Source organism: Arachis ipaensis, chromosome B02, assembly GCF_000816755.2.
Source record: "Arachis ipaensis cultivar K30076 chromosome B02, Araip1.1, whole genome shotgun sequence".
In the NCBI taxonomy this organism is placed as follows: domain Eukaryota; kingdom Viridiplantae; phylum Streptophyta; class Magnoliopsida; order Fabales; family Fabaceae; genus Arachis; species Arachis ipaensis.
The window spans coordinates 91,213,667-91,227,332 of record NC_029786.2 but is presented as its reverse complement, the minus strand read 5'-3'; the positions used below and the strand labels follow the sequence as shown (position 1 = coordinate 91,227,332).

At 35.1% G+C, this 13,666-nt stretch overlaps 2 protein-coding genes across 2 annotated transcripts in view; both read left to right on the top strand.

Annotated features, from left to right (window-relative positions):
• LOC107627636 (TMV resistance protein N) lies at positions 1,479 to 5,543 on the top strand. Its single transcript, XM_016330461.2, has 4 exons — positions 1,479 to 2,154; positions 2,476 to 3,517; positions 3,752 to 4,221; positions 5,033 to 5,543. The coding sequence occupies exons 1-4, from the start codon at positions 1,664 to 1,666 to the stop codon at positions 5,541 to 5,543; spliced, it is 2,514 nt and encodes an 837-aa protein (XP_016185947.1). The 5' UTR covers positions 1,479 to 1,663.
• The window catches only part of LOC107625711, an 11,554-nt gene continuing 4,049 nt past the window's right edge, over positions 6,162 to 13,666 (top strand). The window contains 13 exon segments of the mRNA XM_016328405.2: positions 6,162 to 6,836; positions 7,158 to 8,199; positions 8,434 to 8,903; positions 9,715 to 10,810; positions 11,194 to 11,245; positions 11,248 to 11,486; positions 11,568 to 12,251; positions 12,484 to 12,560; positions 12,655 to 12,739; positions 12,834 to 12,920; positions 12,999 to 13,112; positions 13,194 to 13,328; positions 13,553 to 13,656. Of these exon segments, the coding sequence (XP_016183891.1) occupies positions 6,346 to 6,836; positions 7,158 to 8,199; positions 8,434 to 8,903; positions 9,715 to 10,810; positions 11,194 to 11,245; positions 11,248 to 11,486; positions 11,568 to 12,251; positions 12,484 to 12,560; positions 12,655 to 12,739; positions 12,834 to 12,920; positions 12,999 to 13,112; positions 13,194 to 13,328; positions 13,553 to 13,656 (4,676 nt within the window). The 5' untranslated portion in view covers positions 6,162 to 6,345.

The window sequence follows — 13,666 nt, the reverse complement described above, 5'->3', positions numbered from 1 at the left end:
ACAAATTCCTATAAAAAATCGTTCAATAAGGGGTTTTTTGTATTTGCAAGAATGGTGTTTTATTAATACTAATGAGAAATGAGAAATGATTTTCTCATATATACGAGTGAAACTGACTTCGTGGGGAACTTGGTTTGATAGCTATACACAATCAATATTATTATGCTCTGATATATGCTCCTCATTTGAACCTGTAACAAATATCATTTGGCCCCATCTTTATTTTTTGATCAACATAGGGGCCAAAAGCCCAACAAACAAAAGAAAAACTACGGTGGAACTACTCTAGTGAGCTTCGTTCCCATGGCGTCACTGATTAGGCCGTGAAGGAGGAAGGCCGGTGGAGCAGAGAAGCACACTAATCCTCTGGGTATGGGTGTGCGCTTTTTTGGCAAGAAGATCGGCACAACAATTTCTCTCTCAGTATATGTGGGAGATCGTCACATCCCCTGGCTGAGCAAGCCACAACTTGGTGGCGCGAATGAGCGAAGAACCCGCTACCCTCCCCAGCGAGTTACTCTGGATGAAGTTGAAGGAGTGTAATTATTGATACTTCAAAACGGACAAAAATTATTATTTATATATATAAGAGAAAATAAGTGATAACTACCTTAAATAAATTTATCAGGATATAGAGTATGTATAGTAGACCCTTTAGTTTGTAGAGCTACAATATTGCTTAACAATTACTAGCAGGGAGCTTAGTTAAGATTAGAGGTGCCTCCCAAACTTTTGGTAAAAAAATTAGTAATATTTTTTTAAAAAATAAAAAATTAGTTTAGTTAACTTAAATATCTTGTTATGACTTAAAATATTAAAATTCAATCTTTATCTTTTGTTTTTATTACACAATAATTTTTAGTTTTAAATTTTAAAACATGTTGAATTTGGATTTAACTGAGTGTATTCATATTTCGCAGTTCTCTATTCAATAAGCAACACTTTCTCTACCTTTGAGTTCAAATATAAAAAATTAGGTATTTTTTATTTATGTAATTTAATATTATTTTACATTTTACATTTTACTGTTTATTTAAAAAATATTAGAATATTCAATAAGTATTGATATTATTGTATTTGTATAAATTGATAAAAAAAATTTAATAAATATTATAAATTTTAATATTTGTCATTCTAACTTCTTTTTTAAATATTTTACGGGATATATATTCAAATTTTTATATAAAATAATCATGAAAAATCAAAGAATTGATGCATTTTTTAAGAAGAATGCTAATATTGAAGAAGGAGAAGATATAACTTTTACAATATCAACATCTGTAGACAGTTCTTCTACTTTAATGAATCACGAAAAAAGTGAGATACAACCTCCAAAAGTTCAAATCAGAAAGATGAGGTTTGACGAACTAATCTTAAATGGGTCTATATTAGAAGCATTTTGACAATTATCTTCTACCTGGCTCCCCAAAATTTTGTTTCAAGCTCCGCTAAAAATAATCTAATCTTTATTGTTTGTTACTACTGTACATGTACTAATCTCTAATCTCCAACATATGAACAAAAAGTTAAGCAGTATCTGTAGATAGAGCTGCATATGCAAATGCTGTGATCTGATTTGTGCGTTGACTTTATAATCATATAAAGTTTCTTCATCAGTTACCCAACGAATCCCTTTGCTCTTCATTCTAATCCATCATCGCCCATGTCTTACTACCAATCAGCAGAAAGAATCCCCGATCCATCATGGAAGTACGATGTGTTTTTCAGTTTCCGAGGCCAAGACACTCGCCACGGATTCACCTCACATCTCTATGACGCTTTGAGGAGAGCTGGGATTTATGTTTTCATTGACGATGAGGTGGTGCTTGGGAGAGGAGACCAGATGACATACACACTGATTCAAGCAATCGAAGCTTCTAGACTTTTTGTTGTTATTTTGACAGAAAGTTATGCTGGTTCTAGATGGTGTCTGGACGAGTTGATGAAAATAATGGAGTGTAGAAGCACTATAGGTCAAACTGTCATTCCGGTATTCTACAATGTTGATCCCGAAGATGTACGCCACCAGAGTGGTCCTTTTGAAGAAGCTTTTCAAAGTCATAGATTCTCATATGAGAATGAGATAGTCCACGCATGGAGGGCTGCGCTCACTGAAGCTGCTAAACTTCCTGGATTTCTAATCACTAGAAACAGGTAATTCCATATCTGCTATTCTGCTTGTTTTGTTTCAATTTTCAAAATAGGAAGCAAAACAATGAAATATGCATTTTTTTTTCTTTCTTTTTATATTTTTTATTTTGGAAATGTTCCAAAATAGACAATTATATCACAAAAAATCAGCTACTAAATTAATTACAAGTATAAAAATAGATATTCAAATATAAAATACACATTAAAAATAAATTAAATAATTTATATATTTATCCACAAATACATTAGTTTTATTAGTTTAGTTGAATTCATTGGAAAAAGTTACAATCGTTACTTACGTAAATCGTTGGTTGATTTTTGCAGTAATGAAGTTGAAATTATCGGAGAGATTGTTGAACATATAACTACTCTACTTGCTTCGGAAGACTTGTTCATCGCAAGGCATCCAGTGGCAGTGCAATCTCGCACGGAAGATGTGATTCAACAGTTACATTCGCATAAACCAGAAGATGTCGTGTTAATGGGGATATGGGGGATGGGAGGAGTGGGTAAAACAACTATTGCGAAAAGTGTTTATAATCAAATTCGTCACGATTTTGATAGGCCAATGTTCCTCCCAAACATTCAGGAGATGTGGGAGAATAACCAACAGGTTTTTCTGCAAGAACAGTTATTGAATGGTATTTGCAAAGCACAGATAAACATACAAAACATCGCATCAGGAGTAGCTTTATTAAGGGAAAAACTTCGCCTGGAAAGCGTATTTCTTGTACTTGATGATGTAAATAATATAGACCAGTTGAATGCCTTGTGCGGTAGTCGAGAATGGTTTGGTGCAGGGAGTATAATAATCATCACAACAAGAGATAGAAATCTGCTTCATATGATTGGAGTTGATTATGTGTACCAAATGACAGAAATGAATTACGATGAAGCTCTTGAACTTTTTTGTTGGAATGCATTTGGGAAAGCAACTCCTTTAACAGAGTTTGCTAGACTTGCAGATGATGTAGTTAAATATTGTGGGGGATTGCCATTGACCCTTAAACTAAGTGGTAGTCAATTGTTTGGAAAGATGAAAGACGAGTGGGAGAATGTATTAGGTCGACTGAAAGGGTCTTCCCCTAAGGATATATTAGATGTTTTGAGACTAAGCTTTGATGCCTTAGATGATGACAAACAGAAAGAAATATTTCTTGACATAGCTAGCTTTTGTATTGGCATGGAAAGGGAGGAGGTACTGAAAACACTAAATTATGGCTTTGGAATTAGAGAACATGGAATTAGTTTCCTTGAAGAGCGGAATTTTATAAAATTTGATGAGAAAGACAGAGTTCAAATGCATCCTTTGCTGCGAGAGATGGGAAGAAATATCGTTCGAGAGCAATCACAAACTGATGCTCCGGTATATATAAGAAATGCTAGACAGTGATCATAATTTATTGGTTTTAGCATCACTTTTAGCCATTAATCCAAATCCTTTAGTCTATTAATCCAACAACATACTTTAGTCCATATTTTTAAACATTAAGGGCTAACTAATGTGATGACCCTCTAGCATTCCTTGGTATACATTACTATGTTTTCTTATTATCCAATATATGATTTTAACCTTTTTCTTATTATAATTATTTTGCAGCGAAGGATTTACGATGTTTTCGTGAGTTTTCGAGGCAAGGACACTCGTACAACGTTTACATCACATCTCCATACATCTCTCCAAAATGCTGGAATTGCTGCTTTCAAGGATGATGATGATGTTGATGGACTTCAAAGGGGAGAACGGATTTCAATTGCATTGTTAAAAGCAATTGGATTGTCTGCATGTTCTGTCGTTGTTTTCTCAACCCACTATGCTGATTCAAAATGGTGCCTGCAAGAGCTTGAGAATATCATGGTATGCCATAGAACAAAAGGTCAAGTGGTTTACCCTATATTCTATGAAGTAGATCCCTCAGATGTACGTTATCAAAAGAAAGAGAGTGACTTTGGGAAAGCTTTTGAAAGTCTTATAAGTCGAAGATCAGTTGAAGAAGATAAGGTGCAAAGTTGGAGAACAGATCTTCGTGAAGTTAGTAGCTTTTCAGGGACGACTGTGATCAACTCCAGGTATTTGTATTTAAAAGTCTCATACACACATACATTATTTGGTAGCTAGTTTAGAGTTTTGTAATCGATTATTTCATCTTGTGCTAATGTGATAACTGTTAAATTTTTGTAGAATAAGAAGATAATATTATGTTTGAAGTTGTTGTTACATGGTACAAGAGCCATCTTATTTACAAGGATATTATTAATTAATCTCATAAATATTGATATGCTAACTAGTAACTACTAGCCATTACTAACTTAATTTCTAACTACTAACAACTCTAATAATATTTTAATATGCCCCCGCAAACTAGTCAATAATCTCCAACTTTGATAAGTTTCGATGAGACGGTTGAGGAAGAGGCGTGCAGTGTCATAACGCAGAAGAAGAGGTGTGTGACGCAGACGCAGAGGAAGACAAAGGAAGAGAGAGGTGCAGCGTGGGCCTCTCATGACGAAAAGGAGGAACAGGACTTCTGCTCTGGTTAGGGAAGATGTGAGCGGTGTGCGGTGACGCAGAGGAAGAAGGAAGACGCTTGTGTCTTGGACCAGCGTTTCTGGTCATGTCGAAAAGGAGTAATAAGACTACTTTGAGAGTGAGGCAGGAGTGAGATAGTAGAATAAAAAGATAATATTATGTGTGAAGTTGTTGTGTAAGTTGTTGTTACATAATACAAGAGCCATCTTATTTATATGGATATTACCAACTAATCTCTTAAATATCCATCTACTATTACTAACTTAAATCCCAACTATTAACAACTCTAATAATATTTCCTTTTAATAATGACTGACTTTGCTGCTTATCTCTGCTCTTTATATTTTATAGGAATGAAAGTGAAGATATCAAAAGAATTGTTGAACACGTTACTCGTTTATTAGATAAGACAGAGTTGTTCGTTGCAGCACATCCAGTGGGAGTAGAACCTCGTGTGCAAAAGTTGATTGAAGAATCAAACATTCAAAAGATAAAAGATGTTCTGATACTTGGGATAAAAGGCATGGGGGGCGTTGGTAAAACGACTATTGCCAAAGCCATCTATAACAAAATTGGTCGCGATTTTGATGGCAGGAGCTTCCTCCTTAACATTAGAGAAACATGGCAGCAAGATAATGGAAAGGTTCTCTTGCAACAGCAACTTCTTGAGGATATATTCATTGCAACAAGGATACACATACGTAACATTGATTCAGGGATGCAAATGTTAAAGGAAAGGCTTGGTGCTAAAAGGGTACTCATTGTGCTTGACGATGTGACTGATTTGGACCAACTCAATGCTTTGTGTGGTAGTGGTGAATGGTGTCGTCCTGGGAGCGTAGTAATCCACAATAATTTTTAGTTTTAAATATTCAAAATATGTTGAATTTGGACTTAACTGAGTGTATTCGTATTTCGCAGCTCTCTATTTAATAAGCAACACTTTCTCTACCTTTGAGTTCAAATATAAAAAATTAGGTATTTTTTATTTATGTAATTTAATATTATTTTACATTTTACATTTTACTGTTTATTTAAAAAATATTAGAATATTCAATAAGTATTGATATTATTGTATTTGTATAAATTGATAAAAAAAATTTAATAAATATTATAAATTTTAATATTTGTCATTCTAACTTCTTTTTTAAATATTTTACGGGATATATATTCAAATTTTTATATAAAATAATCATGAAAAATCAAAGAATTGATGCATTTTTTAAGAAGAATGCTAATATTGAAGAAGGAGAAGATATAACTTTTACAATATCAACATCTGTAGACAGTTCTTCTACTTTAATGAATCACGAAAAAAGTGAGATACAACCTCCAAAAGTTCAAATCAGAAAGATGAGGTTTGACGAACTAATCTTAAATGGGTCTATATTAGAAGCATTTTGACAATTATCTTCTACCTGGCTCCCCAAAATTTTGTTTCAAGCTCCGCTAAAAATAATCTAATCTTTATTGTTTGTTACTACTGTACATGTACTAATCTCTAATCTCCAACATATGAACAAAAAGTTAAGCAGTATCTGTAGATAGAGCTGCATATGCAAATGCTGTGATCTGATTTGTGCGTTGACTTTATAATCATATAAAGTTTGTTCACCAGTTACCCAACGAATCCCTTTGCTCTTCATTCTAATCCATCATCGCCCATGTCTTACTACCAATCAGCAGAAAGAATCCCCGATCCATCATGGAAGTACGATGTGTTTTTCAGTTTCCGAGGCCAAGACACTCGCCACGGATTCACCTCACATCTCTATGACGCTTTGAGGAGAGCTGGGATTTATGTTTTCATTGACGATGAGGTGGTGCTTGGGAGAGGAGACCAGATGACATACACACTGATTCAAGCAATCGAAGCTTCTAGACTTTTTGTTGTTATTTTGACAGAAAGTTATGCTGGTTCTAGATGGTGTCTGGACGAGTTGATGAAAATAATGGAGTGTAGAAGCACTATAGGTCAAACTGTCATTCCGGTATTCTACAATGTTGATCCCGAAGATGTACGCCACCAGAGTGGTCCTTTTGAAGAAGCTTTTCAAAGTCATAGATTCTCATATGAGAATGAGATAGTCCACGCATGGAGGGCTGCGCTCACTGAAGCTGCTAAACTTCCTGGATTTCTAATCACTAGAAACAGGTAATTCCATATCTGCTATTCTGCTTGTTTTGTTTCAATTTTCAAAATAGGAAGCAAAACAATGAAATATGCATTTTTTTTTCTTTCTTTTTATATTTTTTATTTTGGAAATGTTCCAAAATAGACAATTATATCACAAAAAATCAGCTACTAAATTAATTACAAGTATAAAAATAGATATTCAAATATAAAATACACATTAAAAATAAATTAAATAATTTATATATTTATCCACAAATACATTAGTTTTATTAGTTTAGTTGAATTCATTGGAAAAAGTTACAATCGTTACTTACGTAAATCGTTGGTTGATTTTTGCAGTAATGAAGTTGAAATTATCGGAGAGATTGTTGAACATATAACTACTCTACTTGCTTCGGAAGACTTGTTCATCGCAAGGCATCCAGTGGCAGTGCAATCTCGCACGGAAGATGTGATTCAACAGTTACATTCGCATAAACCAGAAGATGTCGTGTTAATGGGGATATGGGGGATGGGAGGAGTGGGTAAAACAACTATTGCGAAAAGTGTTTATAATCAAATTCGTCACGATTTTGATAGGCCAATGTTCCTCCCAAACATTCAGGAGATGTGGGAGAATAACCAACAGGTTTTTCTGCAAGAACAGTTATTGAATGGTATTTGCAAAGCACAGATAAACATACAAAACATCGCATCAGGAGTAGCTTTATTAAGGGAAAAACTTCGCCTGGAAAGCGTATTTCTTGTACTTGATGATGTAAATAATATAGACCAGTTGAATGCCTTGTGCGGTAGTCGAGAATGGTTTGGTGCAGGGAGTATAATAATCATCACAACAAGAGATAGAAATCTGCTTCATATGATTGGAGTTGATTATGTGTACCAAATGACAGAAATGAATTACGATGAAGCTCTTGAACTTTTTTGTTGGAATGCATTTGGGAAAGCAACTCCTTTAACAGAGTTTGCTAGACTTGCAGATGATGTAGTTAAATATTGTGGGGGATTGCCATTGACCCTTAAACTAAGTGGTAGTCAATTGTTTGGAAAGATGAAAGACGAGTGGGAGAATGTATTAGGTCGACTGAAAGGGTCTTCCCCTAAGGATATATTAGATGTTTTGAGACTAAGCTTTGATGCCTTAGATGATGACAAACAGAAAGAAATATTTCTTGACATAGCTAGCTTTTGTATTGGCATGGAAAGGGAGGAGGTACTGAAAACACTAAATTATGGCTTTGGAATTAGAGAACATGGAATTAGTTTCCTTGAAGAGCGGAATTTTATAAAATTTGATGAGAAAGACAGAGTTCAAATGCATCCTTTGCTGCGAGAGATGGGAAGAAATATCGTTCGAGAGCAATCACAAACTGATGCTCCGGTATATATAAGAAATGCTAGACAGTGATCATAATTTATTGGTTTTAGCATCACTTTTAGCCATTAATCCAAATCCTTTAGTCTATTAATCCAACAACATACTTTAGTCCATATTTTTAAACATTAAGGGCTAACTAATGTGATGACCCTCTAGCATTCCTTGGTATACATTACTATGTTTTCTTATTATCCAATATATGATTTTAACCTTTTTCTTATTATAATTATTTTGCAGCGAAGGATTTACGATGTTTTCGTGAGTTTTCGAGGCAAGGACACTCGTACAACGTTTACATCACATCTCCATACATCTCTCCAAAATGCTGGAATTGCTGCTTTCAAGGATGATGATGATGTTGATGGACTTCAAAGGGGAGAACGGATTTCAATTGCATTGTTAAAAGCAATTGGATTGTCTGCATGTTCTGTCGTTGTTTTCTCAACCCACTATGCTGATTCAAAATGGTGCCTGCAAGAGCTTGAGAATATCATGGTATGCCATAGAACAAAAGGTCAAGTGGTTTACCCTATATTCTATGAAGTAGATCCCTCAGATGTACGTTATCAAAAGAAAGAGAGTGACTTTGGGAAAGCTTTTGAAAGTCTTATAAGTCGAAGATCAGTTGAAGAAGATAAGGTGCAAAGTTGGAGAACAGATCTTCGTGAAGTTAGTAGCTTTTCAGGGACGACTGTGATCAACTCCAGGTATTTGTATTTAAAAGTCTCATACACACATACATTATTTGGTAGCTAGTTTAGAGTTTTGTAATCGATTATTTCATCTTGTGCTAATGTGATAACTGTTAAATTTTTGTAGAATAAGAAGATAATATTATGTTTGAAGTTGTTGTTACATGGTACAAGAGCCATCTTATTTACAAGGATATTATTAATTAATCTCATAAATATTGATATGCTAACTAGTAACTACTAGCCATTACTAACTTAATTTCTAACTACTAACAACTCTAATAATATTTTAATATGCCCCCGCAAACTAGTCAATAATCTCCAACTTTGATAAGTTTCGATGAGACGGTTGAGGAAGAGGCGTGCAGTGTCATAACGCAGAAGAAGAGGTGTGTGACGCAGACGCAGAGGAAGACAAAGGAAGAGAGAGGTGCAGCGTGGGCCTCTCATGACGAAAAGGAGGAACAGGACTTCTGCTCTGGTTAGGGAAGATGTGAGCGGTGTGCGGTGACGCAGAGGAAGAAGGAAGACGCTTGTGTCTTGGACCAGCGTTTCTGGTCATGTCGAAAAGGAGTAATAAGACTACTTTGAGAGTGAGGCAGGAGTGAGATAGTAGAATAAAAAGATAATATTATGTGTGAAGTTGTTGTGTAAGTTGTTGTTACATAATACAAGAGCCATCTTATTTATATGGATATTACCAACTAATCTCTTAAATATCCATCTACTATTACTAACTTAAATCCCAACTATTAACAACTCTAATAATATTTCCTTTTAATAATGACTGACTTTGCTGCTTATCTCTGCTCTTTATATTTTATAGGAATGAAAGTGAAGATATCAAAAGAATTGTTGAACACGTTACTCGTTTATTAGATAAGACAGAGTTGTTCGTTGCAGCACATCCAGTGGGAGTAGAACCTCGTGTGCAAAAGTTGATTGAAGAATCAAACATTCAAAAGACAAAAGATGTTCTGATACTTGGGATAAAAGGCATGGGGGGCGTTGGTAAAACGACTATTGCCAAAGCCATCTATAACAAAATTGGTCGCGATTTTGATGGCAGGAGCTTCCTCCTTAACATTAGAGAAACATGGCAGCAAGATAATGGAAAGGTTCTCTTGCAACAGCAACTTCTTGAGGATATATTCATTGCAACAAGGATACACATACGTAACATTGATTCAGGGATGCAAATGTTAAAGGAAAGGCTTGGTGCTAAAAGGGTACTCATTGTGCTTGATGATGTGACTGATTTGGACCAACTCAATGCTTTGTGTGGTAGTGGTGAATGGTGTTGTCCTGGGAGTGTAGTAATCATCACAACAAGACATGATGATCTTCTTCGAGTGTGTAAACTCACATTCAATCTAGAAGAGATGAATGGGGCTGAATCCCTTGAGCTTTTTAGCTGGCATGCATTCAAACAAGCATGTCCAAAAGAAGAGTTTGTCAAGCTATCTAAAGATGTAGTTGAATATTCTAATGGATTGCCACTGGCTCTGGAAGTTCTTGGGTCCCATTTGTTTAATATGGGAATAAAAGAGTGGCAAAGTGCATTGAATACTCTGAAATCAATTCCCCCTGATAAAGTCCAGAAGAAACTACAAATAAGTTTTGATGGTTTAAGTAAGAATTATGAAAAGGAAATATTCCTTGACATTGCATGCTTTTTTATTGGGATGGATCGAAATGATGTTGTGAAGATATTAAATGGTTGTGGACTCCATGCAGAAATTGGAATCAGTGCCCTCAAAGAGCGAAACCTTGTAACTGTTGATAACAATAATATGCTTGGAATGCATGACTTGTTAAGAGATATGGGAAGAGCAATAATTTGTGAGCAAACACCTGAACTTGAAGAGCGAAGTAGATTATGGTACGATGAGAAAGTGCTTGAACTATTAGAGAATCATGAGGTATGATTTACATTTTAGATAGAGATAAGATGCAATATTTATGTTCGTAATTAACTATCATTGTCAAAATCGTAGGTAACTAGTACCAAAAGTGTATGATTAATTTTTTCCTCTGCCAAATTCAATCTCTTACTAGACTAAATTGTGTTCAACAATGATCAGTATCATGTGATAAAGAAATAACTTCTTTCACATTTATAAAGGGGCGAACCAATTAGTTTCAATAAAAGTGCTGTCAAAACTAACATTAAGAGTTCCCTTGATGGGGGAGACTCATTAAAAAATAAATAAGCATTATTTGTTGAAAAAGTAAATCTAATTGTTATACTGCTTTTGCTAATTTCTAACTCCAATAACTAATATTCCATTTTCATTTCATTTAGGGAACAGAGTTAAAGGCTAAGGGATTGAGTTTGAAGTTGCCAATGACCAATTCCATTTGTTTGAGTAAAGAAGCATTAAGAATATGACTAAACTTAAATTGCTTCAACTCGCCGGTGTACAACCTAATAGAGAGTTCAAACATGCCATGGAGTTCAAGCATTCAAGATATCTTAGATGGATGAGTTGGCATGGATTTTCTTTGAGACACACTCCCATAGACTGCTATCAACCAAATTTAATTTCCATTGAGTTAGAAAACAGCAAACTCAGAGTTCTGTGGAAGAGGTCCCCGGTAAGAATCCTAACGCGTACATATAATTCATAAGCTTGTATTGTATTCTAACATAAGCCTTGAAATTTTCTTTTCTTGTAGTTGTTGAAGCAGCTGAAGATTTTAAATCTTAGTCATTCACATGACTTGATCAAAACCCCAGATTTTTCATACCTACCTAATCTTGAGAAGTTAGTACTCAAGGATTGTACAGAGTTGTCTTCGATTTCGTATACCATTGGAACTCTAAAAAACATCCTTCATATCAATATAGAAGGTTGTACAAACCTTTCTGTACTTCCAAGAAGCATATACAAGTTGACATCTCTTGAAACTCTCCTCCTCTCTGGGTGTTCAAAGATTGATAAGTTAGAAGAAGATGTGGAACAAATGGAATCTTTGGCAGTGCTAAAAGCTGATAACACTGCCATAGCACAAGTGCCCGGTGCGCTAGCAAGATTAAGAAACCTTGGACATGTTTCTTTGTGTGGCTATGAAGGATTGGCATGTGATGTGATTCCTTTAATTATGTTTTGGTTATGGACTTCACCAAATAATATGTTGTCGTCAGTTATACAAAAATGTTCATCAAATGTTTTCACTTATGCAAATTGGGGTCCACGGCTTCAGATAAAAGGAGATGTATCTTTGGATACTGACAATGTGTCAACTTGCAATGAATTGGTGATGCATATTTCTGAATCAAAATCTTCTTTGAATTCCCTTTTGACTCAAATGGGGGTGGACAATTCATTTACAGAGATACTTCAAAAGACCATTTCACAGGTTTGTCTCTATCTTTATATATCATTTTTTTTGTTTCTATATGTTAAAAGATGAATTAAACGATATTATGTACTCTATCGTCATCTATTTGTGGATGTCTTTGTTTAATTAATTGATTATTATGATTTGATAGATTTTTCCATAAGCACCAATAATGAGCAGGACAATTTTTTTGTTGCCGGGTGATAATTTTCAGTGTCCCTCATGTGCATGATTGTATGTTCTTTTTCAGCAGATGCATGATCCAGATGCAGTTAGTGACATGATATACCAGTATGCCATTGCTCAAGATGAGTTTACAAAGAACGAGTATGGTTTTCTACGTGCTATTTTTTTAAATAATTAATTGCTTTGCTTTATTTTGTTGAGTTTTCTTTTTTTATTTGTTTCTTGCACTTATTAGGAACCTCATCATGGACGTCTCTGGAAACTTCCTAACCCGTGCAGAGGCTGCCGCAGCAGCACCTGGTTCTTGGATAGTTAACAACGTATTTATTTTATGATTTCCTTTTTTTTTTCTTTGGTTGGTGTTGCAACCTGCTATAACTGTTTTTTACTATTGGACTGACATGAGTTCCACAGTTGCTTCACTTTGCATCTATGTTTTTGAACACGAAGGGTAGCGACGTGAGAATGAGAGAATGCTATTGCCTTAGTCCATATATCATGGTAATGTTTTTCGGGTTTGTGGTATGCAACTGTGTTGCTTGGTAAAAGCAGGTTTTGACATAATCTTTGTACTTGCAGGAATCTCTAGCAAGCAAATTTGAAGAGTTTTTGGCCGGCGAGTACTTCCATTTGAATTCCATTATTGGCGACAACCCATATTGGAAAGAAAACAATATAAGGGATCAAAACCTGGTATATACTAGCCTTTGTCTAATAGTGCGTAGATGTTTTGTGAATAGTTTATAGCAGGCATAATTCATGACATATTTGCAGCTTATGGGGGCCATTTTGTGGAAGCACCATTGGTGGTGTTATGCACTAGATAGGTCACAGAAGAAATTGTACGTGCTCGACTCAATACACTGTGAGCCACCAAACGAGGATAGCAGGAAGTTGGATAAGCTTGTGGTAAGAACATCCCTATTTCATTAGTCTAGCAATAGTAGATGCGTTGATGATAGTTTTGTATGCTTGATATAAGAAGCATGACCCAACTTTTCTTGTTATTTTATGTTTGTTGAGTGAAGACTTTTTGTTTAAAATTTCTAGGGGGTTTCGTATTTAATTCGGGTGTGTTATAGTAGTGAAAGTATAAGGTTTCAGGTTGATTAATCTTCCTTATTTATGTGCAGTCGTTAAGGTTGGAAGAGTTGCTTGAAGTAGTAGACCCAAAGTATAAAGTCTCCAACAAGGGATTCTCCATAGTATATGCAGACGTACCAAAGCAGAGCAACGGGTGACGGGTG